This window comes from Caloenas nicobarica, chromosome 10, assembly GCF_036013445.1.
Source record: "Caloenas nicobarica isolate bCalNic1 chromosome 10, bCalNic1.hap1, whole genome shotgun sequence".
Taxonomy (NCBI): domain Eukaryota; kingdom Metazoa; phylum Chordata; class Aves; order Columbiformes; family Columbidae; genus Caloenas; species Caloenas nicobarica.
In genome coordinates, this window is record NC_088254.1 from 909,840 (window position 1) to 927,703 (window position 17,864).

At 51.1% G+C, this 17,864-nt stretch overlaps 1 protein-coding gene and 1 pseudogene across 1 annotated transcript; one reads left to right on the forward strand and one right to left on the reverse strand.

Moving 5' to 3' along the window:
• Positions 1–4,359: 4,359 nt before the first annotated feature.
• On the forward strand, positions 4,360–5,286 carry LOC135992561 (olfactory receptor 14C36-like). The gene has a single exon (XM_065641849.1). The coding sequence runs from the start codon at positions 4,360–4,362 to the stop codon at positions 5,284–5,286; it is 927 nt and encodes a 308-aa protein (XP_065497921.1).
• Positions 5,287–8,942: 3,656 nt separating this feature from the next.
• Positions 8,943–14,080, reverse strand: LOC135992562 (olfactory receptor 6E1-like; annotated as a pseudogene).
• Between the last annotated feature and the right edge of the window lie 3,784 nt (positions 14,081–17,864).

A 17,864-nucleotide genomic window follows, 5' to 3' on the forward strand; every position in this document is an offset into this window, starting at 1 on the left:
CATCCTATCGTTGGGCACCACTGAAAGGAGCCTGGTCCAATCCTTTTGACATCCTTCCTTAAGATATTTATAAACATTGATGAGATCGCCTCTCATCCTTCTCCAGGCTGAACAGACCCAGCTCTCTCAGTCCCTTCTCATAAGAAAGGCACTTTAGTATTAGTATATTAGTAGTAGTAGTATTTTATTATTACATTGTTGTCTTATTAAACTGTTTTTTCTCAACCCACAAGTTTGTCCCTTCCCTTTCACTTCTCTCCCCTATCCCCCTTTGGCGGGGTGGAGGAAGTATGTGACCAACTATCATGGTCTTAGTTGCTGGCTGGGGTAAAAGCATGGCAGGGAAGAATAATAGTAGCTTGGGAAATCTTGAAAATCACTTTCCAAGATGCTGACACTCTTTATGGTGGTGGGAAACAGCATGAGAAAGGAAAGCCATAAAAAACTGCAGCTCTGGAGGTCCAGAGTGGACCTGAGGATAAAGAAATGTCATTCTGAGCATAGTGCTGCGGACATCCAGAGGCGTCTGGATCAGCCATGGCTTTGTGTTTCAAGGAACAGCTGGGGAGGATGGAGAGACAGCAGCACAGGAGGGGGCATACTGGGGTGAGCACAAGGTGGGGAAGCGCATGGGGTGTCTGCAGCCTGCAGGGAAACAGCCACAGGCCTGGGACAGTGTAGAACGGCCTGTGGTGGAGATGGCCAAGGGTGAGGCTGAATGGCCCTGGAAGGCCCAAGGTCTTTGTCCCCTTGGCTATGGCTGATGTCCCTGCCACTGAGCCCTAAGAGGAGACCCATCATTGTCATGGCCATGAGGCCTCGTTGCTCCTTGCACCTCCCCAAGAGAGGTTGGGAGGTGTCACATTGTTGTCCCTCACTTGGCATCGCACTCCCCACATCCCCAGCAAGAGCCCCGAGACACACGTGAGGGACAGGATCTCCCTTCATAGGGGACAGGCAGGAGAAGCTGTCCCTTAAGGTCGGACACTGTATGGACAACCTTGCTCCTCATCCCTCCCCCCCAGTCTGCCAGTTCCCTCCTTGGCCACCTGGGGCTTGCATCACTTTTCCTCACATCAGACTTCTCCACTGAGGTCTGCAGGTGGATGGTGCAGCTCCTCTGCACCAGCTCCCACCTGCTCTCCTTAGAGACCTGGCTGCACACAGGCACAGAAAGGTTTCTCTTCGATGCCAACAAGTAAAGACAATACAATTTAATAGAGTAAAACACTTTCCACAACTGTCTAAGCTGGATCTGATGAGGTCCACCGTCCACAAGGGACATCCACACAAGAACTGTTTTAGACAGAGTTAGGAAAGGATAGATATAAACACAAATAATGTGTTGACTGCCATGTTAATTAGAGCTCTGAAGAATGGGGCAAGTTTTTAACTCCCTGAAGCTCCAAGCAGAAACCAAACAGTTGAGAGGCAACTGAATGACCAAAGAGGAAGCGGAGGAGAAAACCTGAGAGTGCTGGGAAGGGTGTGTGTCCAGACAGTCTGCTGAAACGTTTTCCTTTGACATGGACCTTGAATCAGGAGAGCTGGAAACTCCTGAATGACAAGGGAGGTGAAATAATAGAGTGTTGGTAATAGAAGTACAGGGGAAGACCAACGTTCTCCTCCCCTTAGTACGCTTCCCGCTAATTCACTTTTTGACATTTTTTTTAAATATGTAAAAAAGTAATACGTAAAAAGCTTATCCGTGTAACTGAAGACGTGTGTGTCATATCCATTTCTGTTTCTGGAAAACACTTTCCTTTTTGAACAAAAGAAAACCTCTCAAAGACTTGAAAAAAAAAAAAAGTATGTTGACATCTTGCTTTGCTGTGAATGTTTGTCTTCAGTTCTTATTTTCATTTTCATTTGCATTAACTGACATCTGATGGGCCTACAAGCGTTAAGTCAAGATCACTTTCTGTCTTGTATAGCGCCCCATGCCCTCTAAACCTTCCCTGCCCAGGACTCTTCACACTTTGCCCAGAGCGAGTCACACTGAGGTGTTGACTGGTTCACTGGTGAGATGTTGGTTTAGATTGTCACCTACAGCACAGGTGGATTCATGGCCCATAATCATCTGCTCTGACCAGTTAGAAACAGAGCCCAACATCACAATGGGATCATATGAGAAGTGAGGTTGAAGGGCCCTCAGGAGTCTGCAGTCCAACCTGTCACAAACTGGGTCAGACCAAGGTGTTCAAGCCCTGATTCAATCAGAGTTTGAAAACGTCCAAGGACAGAGGCTGCTCAGCCTCTCTGGGTGACCCGAGGCAGCACTTGGCTGAGCTCCTGGGGGAGGGGTGTCAAACTCATTTTCACCGGGACCACATCAGCCTCACAGTTGCCTTCAAAGGGCCAACTGTAATTTTAAGACTGTATAAATGTAGGACTAGTTGTATATATACAGTCCTAAAATTACATTTGTCCCTTTCAAGGCAACCGTGAGGCAGGTGTGGCCCCCAGTGAAAATGAATTTGACACCCCTGTTCTAGGGAAAAAACTTTTCCTTATGTCCTGGCTGAACCTCACCTCTTTCACCTTCCACCCATTGTTTTTTGTCCTTCTGCAATGCACTACAGTGAAGAGCCTGGCTCTGCATTCTCCATCACCTCCTCGCTGGCACTGGCAGGCTGTGATGAGGTCCCTGTCAGCCTTCCCTTCTCTGGCATGGACAAGCCCGGCTCCCTCAGCCTCTCCCCACAGGCAAAGTGCTCCAGTCCCTGGCTGTCCCCAGGGCCCTTTGCTCAACCCACTCCAGCTTGCCAATATCTTTCCTGAATTGGGATCTGAGATCTGGATGGAGTATTCCAGAGAATCCCTTCCCTCCACCTCCTGGCCGTGCTCCTGGTGGCACAGCCCAGGGTGCTCCTGGCCTCCCTTGCACCAGGGCACACGCTGCCTCCTGCCCAGCTCCCTGCCCACCCAGACCTTTCCCACAGAGCTGCTCGCAGCCAGGCAGCCCCAGCCTGTGCCATTGCCAGGGTGAGTCCCCTGCAGGGGCAGACACGGGTGTTTGTCCTTCTAGGACTTCCTGAGGTTCCTGCCAAGATGTGCTCTCCTCCTTGAACCCCTTCATTGAGCAGAGAGGCCTGGGTGGGTGTTCCAGTTAAGACCCAGACACAGAAGGCATTGAGTCCCTCAACCCCAGCATCACTCTCTGCTGTTATTAAATTCCCCTCCCCACCCAGTAACAGCCCCGCATTTCCCTTGTTCTGCCTTGGTCTCTGATGCAGTGGTCTCTTTTCTTGCAACCACCAACTCCAGGTGAGCTTTGCCCTTCCCAAAGTCATCCCTGCACAGCAAAGGCGATGCACATAGACTCCTTGTCTGTACTTGTCCTTGCTGTCGCCCCTGGCAGCTGCTTGTGGCCCCTGTCTGCACCCTGTGCTGTGACAGCCCAGCCCTGCTGCCCCACACATGGTCCCACAGCCCCACGGTGCAGGCACAGCACAGGACAGGGTGCATTTGGGGTGGGGAACGGTCTCCCGGTGTGATGCCCACATGGTCCTTGGTGCTTTCTCACCCCATGGCCTTCCTGTGTGGCAGCCTCTCCAAGCTCTTGGAGAGGCTGTGTCAGCTGTGGGGTTCACAGACAGCCCCGCTCCAGGGTCTGCCAGGGTCTGGGCCAAGAGAGAGGCTGGGCAGGGCTGGCCATTCCCTGAGACAGGCCCTGAGCCCAGCAGGAGGATGGAGATGGCCTCACAGGGAACCTCACCCGTAAACCTGGGCTGAGCGGCCAGTGCTGGAAATGGCCCATGAGAGGTGGCCAGTGGCTGGGGGGTGATGAAGGCCCTGGGCCACCTTCCTGGTCTGTCCATGCCACCAAGGTCACAGAGCAGCTTCCTCTCTCCTGCACCTGCAGGACATTGATCCCTCCCACAAGCCCTGGCTCTGCACCACAACCCCTGGTGTGAGTCTTCACCCTGCATGGCCATGCAGCACGAGATACAGGCTGATGTTTTTCTCTCCCAGGAACTATCCAGCCCAGCTCAGCTCCCTCGAGTCTCTCCCACCTCCCCTGCCCTCTCTCCACCTTCAATGCCCTCTCCCCAGCAAAGCCCAGTGTGGGGCTGGTCCCACACCAGTGCCCATTGCAGGTGCTCTGGGCAGTCACCCCACAGCCTCTGCCCCTCTGAAGGGCACAGCAGCTCCTGGGGGTCAGAAAGCGGTCAGCCCCGGAGGTGGGTGAACACGCATGGCAAAAGGAAAAGGAGGCACCTGTGTCCTTTTCTCTCCTTTCCAGGGTATCTTGAGAGGTCCTCAGCCCCTCCATGCCATCTCATCTCCCCAGACCAGCACAAAAGCCCTGGCCCTTGAGGTACTCCTTGGACAGTGCTCCATGTCCAGAGGAACCAAATGTCCAACAGCAGCTCCATCACCCAGTTCCTCCTCCTGCCATTCACAGACACATGGGAGCTGCAGCTCTTGCACTTCTGGCTCTCCCTGGGCATCTACCTGGCTGCCCTCCTGGGCAACGGCCTCATCATCACCACCATAGCCTGTGACGAGCACCTCCACACCCCCATGTACTTCTTGTTGCTCAACCTCTCCCTCCTCGACGTGGGCTCCGTCTCCACCATTGTCCCCAAGTCCACAGCCAATTCCCTCTGGGACACCAGGGCCATCTCCTATGCAGGATGTGCTGCCCAGGTATTTCTCTTTGCGATTTCAGCAGAGTGTGCCCTTCTCACCATCATGTCCTACAACCCCTACGTTGCCATCTGCAAACCCCTGCACTACGGGACCCTCCTGGGCAGCAGAGCTTGTGTCCACATGGCAGCAGCTGCCTGGGGCACTGAGTTTCTTAATGCTCTGCTGCACACGGCCAATACATTTTCACTGCCACTCTGCAAGGGCAATGCTGTGGACCAGTTCTTCTGTGAAATCCCCCAGATCCCCAAGCTCTCCTGCTTCTCTTACTTCAGGGAAGCTGGGCTTATATTGCTTAGTGTCTCTTTAGCATTTGGCTGTTTTGTGTTCATTGTGCTGTCCTATGTGCAGATCTTCAGGGCTGTGCTGAGGATCCCCTCAGAGCAGGGACGGCACAAAGCCTTTTCCACCTGTGTCCCTCACCTGACTGTGGTCTCCCTGTTTGTCAACACTGGTGTGTTTGCCTATCTGAAGCCCCTCTCCATTTCCTCACCAAGCGTGGACCTGCTGGTCTCTTTTCTGTACTCAGTGGTGCCTCCAGCAGTGAACCCCCTCATCTACAGCATGAGGAACCAGGAGCTGAAAGTGGCACTGAAGAAGGTGATTCAATCATTTTTCTGTCAGCAGCAATAAGTTACGCATGTCTCTTCAGAAGTGATTTCCAATTCATCTCAGGAACCTCCTTTGTGTTGAGCATTTTATCTGTGATAGCCATGTTTGTCAAGGAATTCCTTCATCCGTGGCACTTCTCCAGAGGCATGAAGCCAGCCTCTCAGACTCAGAGGCCTGTTTACCTGTTTCTGGGACCATGACGTCCTGTGTTGGATCTCTGTAATACAGGGTGTTTCAAAAGGATGGAGCCATTTTGAAATCACTGTATCTCTGAAATTGGGTCCATCTTTTTGAAACACCCCGTAAAAGGGGATTTCCTGACTTTCTGTATTTGGAGCTTGGGCTCTTGTTCCAAAGCTGTGGTCTGCCTGAATAAATTTCCCCCACAAGGCCATGCTGCTGTGCTTGGGTTTTTCATGTGCTCAGGGGAGGACATGAGGCAACATGTTATGTCATGGTGCTGGTTCGAGTGTTCATCTGTGGGTGCCCAGTGTTCCTGGAGATGGTGAAGGACCTTCAGTGATCTGCCTTGGACTGCCTCGCTGTGGTTTTCAGGCACCACAGCCTGCTCCCAGTGCTCTGTGCTTCAACAGGGGAATAAATGACCAACAGAAACCTATTTCTGCATTCCACAGCTCAGGGAAGGCTGCTCTGTCACTGTGGTAGCAGGAGCAGCATGAAGAGCTCCTGGGCCAGGAGTCTTGTGCTGGTGAGAGGGGCTGGCACAGGAGGGCTGCCAGCAATGGGTGTAAAGGATCTCTTGAAAACAAAAGCAGGGGACAAAGGGGGACTGGCCTTGCTTCCATCATGCCGTAGCTGGTCCCAGCCCTTGGGCTGATAGGGAGTCTGATCCTCCTCTCTGTCCCAATCCATCTATCTGACCATCCTACCACGCATCTGTGCATCCATGCATCCATGCATCCATCCATCCATCCGTACATCCATACTGGTACTCCATATGGGTGAGCTGCCCCATGATGTTTCTCATCCCAATGAGATCATATAATCATTTAGGTTGGAAGAGACCCTCAAGATCATCTTATCCAGCCATTAACCCAACTCTGGCACTAAACCATGTCCCTAAGAACTTCATATATATGTCTTTTAAACACCTTCAGGGACGGTGACTCAGCCGATACTTGGACAGCCTGTTCCAATGCCTGACAATCTATTCCGTGAAAAAATTTTTCCTAATATGCAAACTGAACCTTCCTGGGCACAACTTGAGGCTGTTTCCTCTTGTCCTATCACTTTCTACTTAGGAGAAGACACCAACACCCTCCATGCTACAACCTCCTTTCAGGCAGTTGTAGACAGTGATAAGGTCTCCCTTCAGCCTCCTGTTCTCCAGGCCACGCAGTCCCAGTTCCCCCAACTGCTCCCCATCTGACTTGTTCTCCAGACCCCTCAGCAGCTTTGTTGCCCTTCTCTGAACTCACTCCAGCATCTCAAGGTCTGTCTTGTAGTGAGGGGCCCAAAACCACACACAGGATTTGAGGTGCAGCCTCACCAGTTCCGAGAACAGGAGGTTGATCACTTGCCTGGTCCTGCTGGCCACACTATTCCTGCTGCACGCCAGGATGGTGCTGGCCTTCTTGGCCACCTGGGCACATGCTGACTCATGTTCAGATGGCTGTCGATCAACACCCCCCAGGTCCTTTTCCATTGGGCAGATTTCCAGCCACTCTTCCTTGAGCCTGTAGTGTTGCATGGGGCTGTTGTGACCCAACTGCAGGAGCCGGCACTTGGCATGAAATTGAACAAGTCCAAGTGCTGGATTGTTCACCTGGAATAGATTAACACTGAGTGCAAGTGTAGATTGGGAGAGAGTGTCTGGAGAGCAGCCCTGCAGAGAGGGATCTGGCGTGATGGTTGGCCACAGGGTCGATAGGAGCCAACACTGTCCCCTGGCAGCCAAGACAGTAAACCACATCCTGGGGTGCATCAAACACAGCATGGCCATGTGGTCAAAACAGGTGATTATGCTGCTGTATTCAGCGTTGGTGCGGCCTCACCTTGAGGGCTGTGTGTGGTTCTGGGCCCCACATGTTATTACAACAAGGATGTGAATGTCCTTGAATGCATCCAGAGCAGAGCAACAAAATTGGTGAAAGGGCTGGAAGGATTGTCCTCTGACGAGCAGCTGAGGACTCTGGGCTTCTCTAGTTTGGGGAAAAGGAGGCTGAGGAGTGACCTCATTGCTTTCTACAGCTTCCTGAGGAGGGGACATGGACAGAGAGGTGCTGAGATCTTCTCCCTGGTGTCCAGTGATAGGACATGTGGGAATGGTTCAAAGCTTGGCCAGGGAAGGTTTAGACTGGATATTAGGAAACATCTCTTTATCAAGGCTGGTCAAAAACTGGAACAAGCTTCCTAGAGGGGTGGTCAATGCCCCAAGCCTGTCAGTGTTTAAGAGACACTTGGACAGTGCCCTTGGTAACATGATTTATCTTTTGGTCAGCCCTGAATGGGTCAGGTATTAGAACTAGATGATCATTGTAGGTCCCTTCTGACTGAACTATTCTAGTCTAGACTAGTCTAGTCTGTTTTACACATATACCTGTACAGGGTCGATCCTGGGCTCAAACACTCAGTCTGCTCAGTAGCCTCCCCAGGACACCTGCCTTGCCAGTTGCAGATACCAGGACCCATGAGCCCCCAGGGCCGCAGCCCCATTCCAGATACTGGTACAGACCCCCCCCAGTCACACACATGCGCACACAATCTTATGTCCAGTCACTCTGGTCTCTCAGTTGGTGACACCAATGACATACGGGCTGTCTGACCGCCTGGTCCTGCTCCAGTTGCTACACTCACACATTCACGCAAAGAAGAGATTTACTCACATAGCAAAGACTTAGAAATTAAGTTTAATGAGAAGACAGGACAGACTGCACTGGTTGGGGCCCTTCTCCAAACTTCCCAGGATAAGTCCTGTGTAATCCAAAAATGTTCTTCCCCTGCATCCCCTAATGTGTCCTGCACCTCTAGGCAACAATCTCGTTAGTCTAAAGGGTGATCCAGAGAGCTGCTCTCAGGTAATCCACTTGATGGGCTTCACACCTGGACAACAAGGCTGATGGTTCTCCCAGGGCAGCCTTGGAACAAGATGTTTAGTCCTCAGGAGCCTGTAATTTGGGTTCACACTTGCCAATGAGCCTCTGTGCTCTTCCTGGTTTTGGAGATGAGCTGGTGGCTCCCCAGTGATGGTGCTGGGAGCAGTCGGGGCAGGATATTAACTGACTTACTCTTCCTGCCATTGTTAGTGCCTTCTTTGTGTGTGCAGAGGAGCTTCTTATCACTTAACACAATCCAACGAGATAGGACAAGAGGAAATGGCCTCAAGTTGTGCCAGGGGAGGTTTAGATTGGATATTAGGAAAAAATTCTTCCTGGAAAGGGTTGTCGGGCATTGGAACAGGCTGCCCAGGGCAGTGGTGGAGTCACCATCCCTGGAGGGGTTTAAAAGGTGTTTAGACAAGGTTCTTAGGGACATGGGTTAGTGCTCGAGTTGGGTTATGGTTGTACTTGATGATCCTGAGGGTCTCTTCCAACTGAAAGGATTCTTTGATTCTATAAATGTCCTGAGGTATCTCTGGAGGTTACATACATATGCATTGGTATTATTTAACATATGATAGCAGATCACTGGAATTTCTGTCCAGAAATGCCTCATGATTAGGGGAAAAGCTGTGTTGTTATACAGGCAATGGTTTCATTCAGGGCCAGTATCACAGTCTTGTTTCTGAGACTGTAGATGAAGGGGTTTAAGAATGGGTACAAGTCGGTGTTCAGCAATGCTACAATTCTGCTGTTCTCCAAGGAAACATCTTTTGAAGGACACAAGCAGAGAGCAATGCAGCTCCCTATGCAATTGCCAAGGTGGTGAGATGGGAAGAACACGTAGAAAAAGCTTTTTTCCTCCCAGAGGCTGCTGGAAGATGTAGAATACAGAAAAGGATGCACATGTAAAATGCCAGAGTTAAACATAAGGAACCCAGAATGACAAATGATAAGAAAACAGAGTCTATTTTCCAAAGCAGGCTGGTGTCAGAGCAGGACAGATTGAATAAGGGGGAGTTGTCACAAAAAAAGTGATGGATCTCATTTGAGCCACAGAAGGTCAGCTGGGAGAGGATGACCAGGCGGTAACTCAGGAATGTGAAGCCTGTGACCCAAGCAGCAACAACCAGGTGGATGCAGAGCTGAGGCTTCATGATGGCAGCATAGCGCAAAGGTTGGCAGATGGCAACATAGCGGTCAAAGGACATGACAACAAGTAGAACAAACTCTGTACAGCCCAGAGCAAAATAGAAATAGGATTGGGCAAAGCAGCTGCTTAGTGAGATTGTTCTCCTACCAGAACCCAGGATCACAACCAATTTTATGCTTGTGGACGATGTAAACCAGATTTCCAGGAAGGCCAGATTGCCAATGAAAAAGTACATGGGGGTTTGTAGGCGGTGATCTGCATACGCGAGGAAAATGATGGTAGTGTTCCCCATCATTGTTGTCAGGCATATGAGCAGAAAGACCAGGGAGAGTATGAGCTGTAGTCTTTGATCAAGCCCTGAGAAACCCTCCAGGATGAACTCAGTAACTGCAGTTCCATTTTCTGGTCCCATGTTGAATTTTGGTTTGTCATGCCGAGACAGGAACATGGCAAAAACCAAGTGTGATAATTCACAGTCTGGGAGAAAGGCCCTCCAAAACCTTCTCTGCTTCTTTCTTTTCTTGCAGTCTTCCTATAGTACACAGATAGAGTACTTCAAGCATTTCTCATACCCTGATTTTTCTGTATCAAATTTCAGTTGGAGTTCTCAGAGAATTTGTTGCCTTCTTTCAACCTTTTTCGAACACTCATAAAGAATTCTTTCTTCATAACAGGGGATTTTAAAGTCTGTTATCTGTGTTATCCCATTCCTGGCAAATTCCAAATTCGTGCAGACCTGTTCCAAACATCTGTCACACCTATGTGGCTAAGTCATCCCTTCTATTGCACAAATGCTAAACTATCAAATCAAATCAAATCAAATCAAATCAAGTCAAGTCAAATGAAATAAAATGCAGGTTGAAAGCTTTTCTTTCTACGTTTCAGTACTTGCCTTTTTTGACTAGGAATCCCTGAGTAAATATCGATTTCAGAATAAGCAGTATCAAGCATCTCTTTCGTAGTCCCCTGCTTTCTTCCACAGCTTCGTGCTCTCTGTTTCTTCAGGAAAGGGGAGAGGAGGCTGGAATAGGGACCAAGTATAACTCATCTTCTTTAGTACTCTAAATAATGACTGAAATTTGTTATGGTTCCACACAGTCTCATCTGACATCCATCTGCACTGAAATGCAGCTGCTTCCAAACAGTTGCTCATTGCTATTACTATCAAATGGCCTGACCCTTTTTTTTCTCCTTTTTTTTGTTTCCTCTAATTAAAAAAGTCCCCCTGTGCCTGTTTACATCCAGATCTCTAAGGAAAGCATGAAGTAATTCCTGCAAAGAAGCTGTAACAATCAGGTGCAAACTTCAGCGTAGAATCAGATGTAAAGAAATGTGATGTAACTCCCTGGGGGCCAATGAGCAGAACAGGGAATTTGGGCAACTGATTATAGATTTTCTCCTAACAATTTGAGTAGAGAAACATTATTCACCGGCACTGCTCTGTTTATGTTGACACCTTTTATGTCTCCTCATCTGCATGGTGGTTTTTTTTTGGTTTTCTTTCCTCCCTCCACCAATTCTGTCTTCCAAAACCTCTCCAAGGAAAAGAATGATAGAGTAAGTCAGGTTTGAAGTGAGCCCTGAACACTACCTTGTCTCATTCTCCTGCTCAGGGCAGGGTGAACCAGATGAGGTTGTCCAAGGCCTCTGCCCAGCCTCTGCCATCATCCACAAAGGAGCTGAGGGTTCACTGTGTCACATCATACAGGGGGAGAACAAAGACATTCAACAGTGCTGGCCCAAGTGCTGGTCACTGAGGGATTCCACTGGTAACCGGTCCTATGGGGCACTTTGTACCACTGCTGACATTTGGGCTTCATCATCCAGCCAGCTTCCCAGCCAGCATCCACTTCTTTAGCCCAGAGAGCATTAATCGGATTATAAGGACATCACGAGAGACGAGGTCTAAGGCTCTGCAAAATTCCAGGTACACAACATTCCCTTCTTTCCCTGCCCATTTGGGTTCAGCAATCCCTTCCTTGTTTTCCAAGTGCCTGGACATGGCTGTAGGAAGATTTGTCCCATCCCCTTCCCAGGGATGGAGATCAGCTGGCCAGCCCGTAATTCTCCCAATACTTGTTCCTGCCCTTCTTGAAGACAGGTTTGACAACTGACTTTTCCAGCCTCTCTGATTGCTCTGGCACATTTGAGACCACAGTCCAGATCACGGGTAAGGATGACGTAGCAGACAGGAGCATGTGAGATTAATCTGCCTGGGCCAGTGGAGTTTGTTCCTGGAGTCACACACAGAAATGTCAGGGTCTGTCAGTGTCCACATCTGAGCTGGCCTCATGGACTCCTTATGCACCCAGGGATGTTCAGAGATGGAGTCTGTCCCTTTTACACACAGAGGCAGGAGTCACAGTGTCCCTCTGGCCTCCTGTTGCCACTCCAAAGGGATGGGAGGCACCTCAGCACTGTGATGTGTCGCCCTGCTCTGCACTCATCTGAGATGTTCCACGTCATGAGGAATGGACACAAGGACATTGGCTAAAGGAAGCACATCCCAGTGCTGCATTTAGGCAGTTTCCATGGGATGTTACTCTCAACGAGAAATGACCTTGAGACCCTGTCTGTCCCACGGGCCATCATGGAACCTCCAGGAATACCTGATAGTGTTTGTGCTCACTCGGGTTCATCTCACCTCACGTACATGATGTGAGTGCTCACATCTTATCTGTACAATGAAACATGGACTGCTGACCTAGTCATTCAGTGTCATTCCGTGGAGGGACAAAGAACCTCTCTGAGCTGGGGTGAGAGGCCAGGGCTGGAAATGGAGGTTGTGAGGGGCCAGTCCATGACAATTGCCCTGGGGCAGATTCCGTGGGGTGTCCAGTGCACACGGGCACAGCCCAGACCCTGCTCTGCTGGTCCTGCAGGTCGCTGGCAGGAGGCTCGGCTGTGAGAGGACACTGCTGTGTGCCCCAGCCCTGCACACACACTATTTAGCTGTACACTGGTGTTTGCATCTGCAGGCCACTTTTGTAGGCATATGCTTGAGAGAAACTTTGCAAGAAGATATAAACCATCAGGCCCTGCCCTGAGGAGATCACCTTTCTTTCTGGAAAGGCTGTTCTGAGGCTGGCTCTGTCACACAAGTGCCCATTGCCTGTCTCTGCCTCTGCTCAGAGGACTGACACACAGCAGGACGGTGACCAAGCTGCCAGAGCACTCAGGCCTTGCACCAACACAAGGGATGAGAAGGAGGGTGGAGAAGTGAAATGAGAACAGCTCTGGAAGACCAAGGGCTGGTGCTCCCTGGCAGTGCTGCTGTTCTGGAATCCTTTCCCTCCACCCATGCACAGGAACTGTCCATACAGCTCCAAAAAGGCCTTGGAGGAAAGATCTCATGAAAACAAAAGGTTGCTGCAGGGCCCTTTGTTTTGGTTAATCATACAGAGAGCGCAGCTCTTCCTTTACACATCATCTCCATGAGAAAAATGGACAGAGAAATAGAAATGAGATTAAAATATTTTAAAAAGTTTAAAACAAAAACAACAAAGAAAGAGAGCCAGAGCATGCAATGAGTTACATTATAACTGTTATGCAGAAGAAAATAATCAGTTTATTGCTTCAGAAAAGCTTCCAGTTATCATTTTCCACACAGCACCCTTGAGCTCCTGGTTCCTCATGCTGTAGATGAGGGGGTTCACTGCTGGAGGCACCACTGAGTACAGAAAAGAGACCACCAGGTCCAGGCTTGGTGAGGAAATGGAGGGGGGCTTCAGGTAGGCAAACACACCAGTGTTGACAAACAGGGAGACCACAGCCAGGTGAGGGAGGCACGTGGAAAAGGCTTTGTGCCATCCCTGCTCTGAGGGGATCCTCAGCACAGCCCTGAAGATCTGCACATAGGACAGCACAATGAACACGAAACACCCAAATGCTAAACAGACACAAATCACAAGATGTCTGACTTCCCTGAGGTAGGCTTCTGAGCAGGAGAGCTTGAGGATCTGGGGGATTTCACAGAAGAACTGGTCCAGGGCATTACCCCTGCACAGTGGCAGTGAAAATATATTGCCCATGTGCAGCAGAGCACTGAGAAACCGAGGGCCCCAGGCAGCTGCTGCTACGTGGACACAAGCTCTGCTGCCCAGGAGTGCAGGGTCTCGTAGTGCAGGGGTTTGCAGATGACAACATAGTGGTCGTAGGACATGATGGTGAGGAGACAATACTCTGCTGTGACCAAAGAGGGAAAAAAAAAAGAGCTGGGCAGCACATCCTGCATAGGAGATGGCCCTGGTGTCCCAGGAGAGGTTGAGCAACAAGAAGTACATGGCGGTGTGGAGGTGCTGGTCACAGGCTATGGTGGTGATGATGAGGCCGTTGCCCAGGAGGGCAGCCAGGTAGATGCCCAGGAAGAGCCAGAAGTGCAAGAGCTGCAGCTCCCGTGTGTCTGTGAACGCCAGGAGGAGGAACTGAGTGATGGAGCTGCTGTTGTACATTTGCTTCCTCGCACATGGGGCACTGTCATAGGAGGGAAAGACCGGGACAAGTTAGGTGAGACTTGTCCAAATAAAATGAAAGCCATTTTGCACAGACTGTCCACCTGTCACAGACCCTTTTCTTTTTCCAGGGCATATTCCTTCAGCTCCATGGCCAGAGCCTTCTTTGATGCAAGATGCAAGGCCTCTGCCCATGGGCTCTTGATAAATCAAATCGACCCTGCAGAACTGAGTAGGGGCACGGATCAGTCCTGGTGTTCAGCTTTCTCAGATGAAACCACTGCTAATGCAGAAAGGCCTGTCAGCATCTGCACTGCCAGTGCAATGGAATGGGAAGTGGCAAGGCAGTTTAAGAGTTCTGTGTTTTTTACATCCACCCCCCATCTTCCCTGGACAGTGTTCTTGGGTGTCAGAAACCCTCAGCATTTCTGCTGCACTCAGGGAGAACAGAGCGAGTCCTGAGAGACCAGAGGATGCCTGAAGCTTTGGGCAGAGTGAGGGCAGCTGGTCTGTCCCTCTGTCTTGCTCCAGCTGCCCTGGGCTGGCACCTTTCTGAGATGGAGGCTGATCACACTGCCACGTTACCCTGAAAAGCCACCAGGCACTGCTGAGAGCAGAGGGACCCACCTTAGACAACAACATGTCTCACCCTTTCCCAAGGTCTCAGCACCCCACATTTAGCCCAGGACACACTTGACACATTTCAAAAAGCCAACAGCATTTTCTCTGTCCCAGCAGCTCTGCACTTCTCCATGGGGCTCTCAGGTACACAAGGGTGCTGTAGGACAGGTTTGCATCCTGGAGGGAAACTCACAGCTTGGAAGGAAACCTCAAGGAGACAGCCAAGAGTCCTAATGATGGCATGTGATTCAGGGAGACTCAGCTCATTCCCCAGCCCCACAGACTGCATTGCCCACAGCCCCCCAGGGCAGAGGAAAGCTGGGACATGTGTTCCCATGGACACACCTGCAGGAATGGACCCACAAGATCAGGCTGTGACTGTGCAGCTGAAACTCCCATCCCCAGAGAGCCTGACAGCAAGAACAAGATCACGACAACAGTGACCCAGAGCAGTGGAGCAAGAAGGAAAATGCGGTGAGGGTGGGTGTGAGAGAGGCCAGGGCAGAGGCAGCCGGGCACTCAGACAGCGTCACCCTTCCCCAGCTGTGCAGCCACCTCCCAGACACCAACATTGCCGGGCAGCTGCTCTCAGCCCCTGTGCTCTGCAGAGGGAACTGGAGCTCTGGCTGCACAGGAGCTGGTTCATGCCTTGGAGCCCCCGGCCCTGAGGGCAGAGGCTTTGCTGGGTGGGAGAGGAGGTGAGGGGGCTGCTCAGAGGAGGGATCTGCACTGGGGGGATCGTACAGAGATTTCTGATTTCTCCCTTTCACAACATTTCTGGTTTTGTTTTCCTCTCCTTCCCAGATCATATCCTTGCTGCCAGGAGATTTTTCTCCTGGGAGGTGTTTCCCTGTCCACATCTCTTCCCTGTCAGCACTCACAGACCCCATCCCATGCTCTGTGCCCGCACCCTGGCACTACAGATCCTGCCTGTTCGCAGGGCACTGCCTGGGGGCATCTTCCTGTTTGCAGGCTGGAAAACAGGACAGGTCAGACTAAGGCTGACGGGTCCAACAAAGGTGATGCAGGTGCTGTCCACAGGCAGAGGAGTGGCTGAAGGGATGGTATGAGGCTTCTGGCAGACACACCGATCACTCAGAGTTGCAGTTCAGCAGTATCAGTGACTTGTTTAAGCATGAGAGCTCATTTTCATTTCATCCTTTCCTGCAACCCCCAACCCTTGGGATAGGAAACTGAAAAGACAGGCTCAGGAACTCTCCTTATCTGTCTGGTAATCCTTACGTTGGTCTTCTCCTTGTGGCATCCACTTGCAAAAATCCTGGGGGCGATCTGGAGCTGTGAGCAGCCCTGACCCACACAGCACCCTCTCCACAGCAGAAGCTCCGTTCCTGCCCTGATAGGGGTGGCTCCTTCCCCCCACAGCTTCTCCCCACAGCACCGTGGGGATCTCCCCTGGCAGGCAGCAGAGTCCCTGCCCCGGCACAGCCCTGGGGTGCAGGGACCCCGCTCTGCAGGACAGCCCTGGACACCCCTGGGTGCTCACCCGGCTTCACAGCTGTTCAACATTGCCTGACAAGAGCCCCCTCCATACAGATTCCACAAGCTGTGCCTGTGTGAACTTTAGGAGATGCCACCAGGAGCTACAGCTGCATTGCCCTGCACCCACAGACTTACTGGGTCAAGGGCTGCAAAGATTTCTTCTGCAGTGAGCTCTCAGTCATCATCCCAATCCTGACCACATTTAATCTCTCTCTGACTTGCTCGTCACCCTGAGACCCCTTGCAAGTGCCCTCAGCCCTTCTGCCCTTTGCAGAGGAGCTGCTCCTGGGCAGAGCTGTCTCTCTGCAGCGCTGCCGCTTGCCATGAGGTCCCTCTGTCCCAGGAGCCCAGCCCAGCTCAGCAGCACAGGAGCAGCCAAGGGCACTTTAATGACCCCTCTGGTGGGGTTGACACTGAGTCCATAAACCTCAGACCCTGGAGGAAGCTGAAGAAACCTCTCAAGAAGTCAAAGTCAGGTTCAAACTCCAAAGCTTCTTGTAAGGTTAATGGGTCCTGTTGAGGAACACTACTGAGGAACTGACCCCAGGGTCTGGTTAGAGATGACAGGTCAGGAAAAGCAAGTTGAAGGTCTCTCGGATGCTGAGTAAACCTGGACATGTTTCATTAATCAAAGGGCCAAGCCCTGACCCCCAACGCTGGGAAGGCAGATCCTGTCCCTCACACATTGCCCAGGGCTCTTCCTGGGACAGTGTGATGTGGGGCTGTGCAAGGCCAAGGGCAGGACTATGGTCCGACACCTCCCAGGTTCCTGGGTGGAGACAAAGAGGCAATGAGGCCCCTGTGCTTCTGTAAGGACAAGGTGTCTCCTCACAGGCATCAGAGGTGGAGACAACAGCCATAGCCAAGGGGAGAAGAGGCTCCAGCTGTTAGTGTTTACATGCAGATGGTTTATCCTGATGAGGGTGTCTATCCCAAGATAACAGCACGAGGAGTTACAGGACATTACAAATATCACCTGCAGGAGAAACTGTGGGGTCTTGGGAGTCTGGTGCTCATAATGCCAGAGGTCTGGACTTAGAGGGGAAGTTTCCTTTCATGGGGGACAGCAGCAGGAATGCGTGGAGCTCTGCCTGGGGCCAGAGAATATCAGCTGATAGTTGAGGAGTCAGCATGAGAGGGCAGAACAACACGGGCAAAGCTGTGGTGACTGGACATCAGCTACTGACTCACTGATGAGGAAGAGGAATTAGATGAGGCCTCCTTTAGACGAATGAAAGAAGCCTCATGTTTCCAGGGCCATGTCCTCATGGCAGACCTAAGATATCCCAATATTTGCAAAGTACCAGCCATCCAGGAGGGCTTTGTAGCTCATTGACACCATCTTCCTGACACGGGTGACTGAGGAGTCAGTGAGGTGAGGTGCCCTGTGGGACTTCACACTTGCAAACCAGAAAGAGTTGGTCAGGGATGTAACAGTCAGGGATGGGAAAGCAGAGTTGAGGCTCCTGGAAGACGATAACAAGGCAAAGAGCAGGATTTCAGGAGAGCAGGCTTTGGCCTGCTGAGGGACCTCCTTGGGTCCTATGGGATAGGACCTTGGTGTCTGCAGTGTTTTTTCTCTCACATTTCTTCTCTCCTCTCTCCCACCTGCTGTTGTGCAGCATTTTTTACCGTTTCTCAAATACATTATCACAGAGGTGCTGCCGGCATCACTGAGTGGCTCAGATTTGGCAAATGTGGCTCCATCTTGGTGCCAGCTGAAATCGGCTCTGTCTGACATAGGTCAAACTCCTGTTGTCTTCTCAGAGAGGTGACAACTGTAGCACACCCACACTCACCCCAGTTCCAAGACTT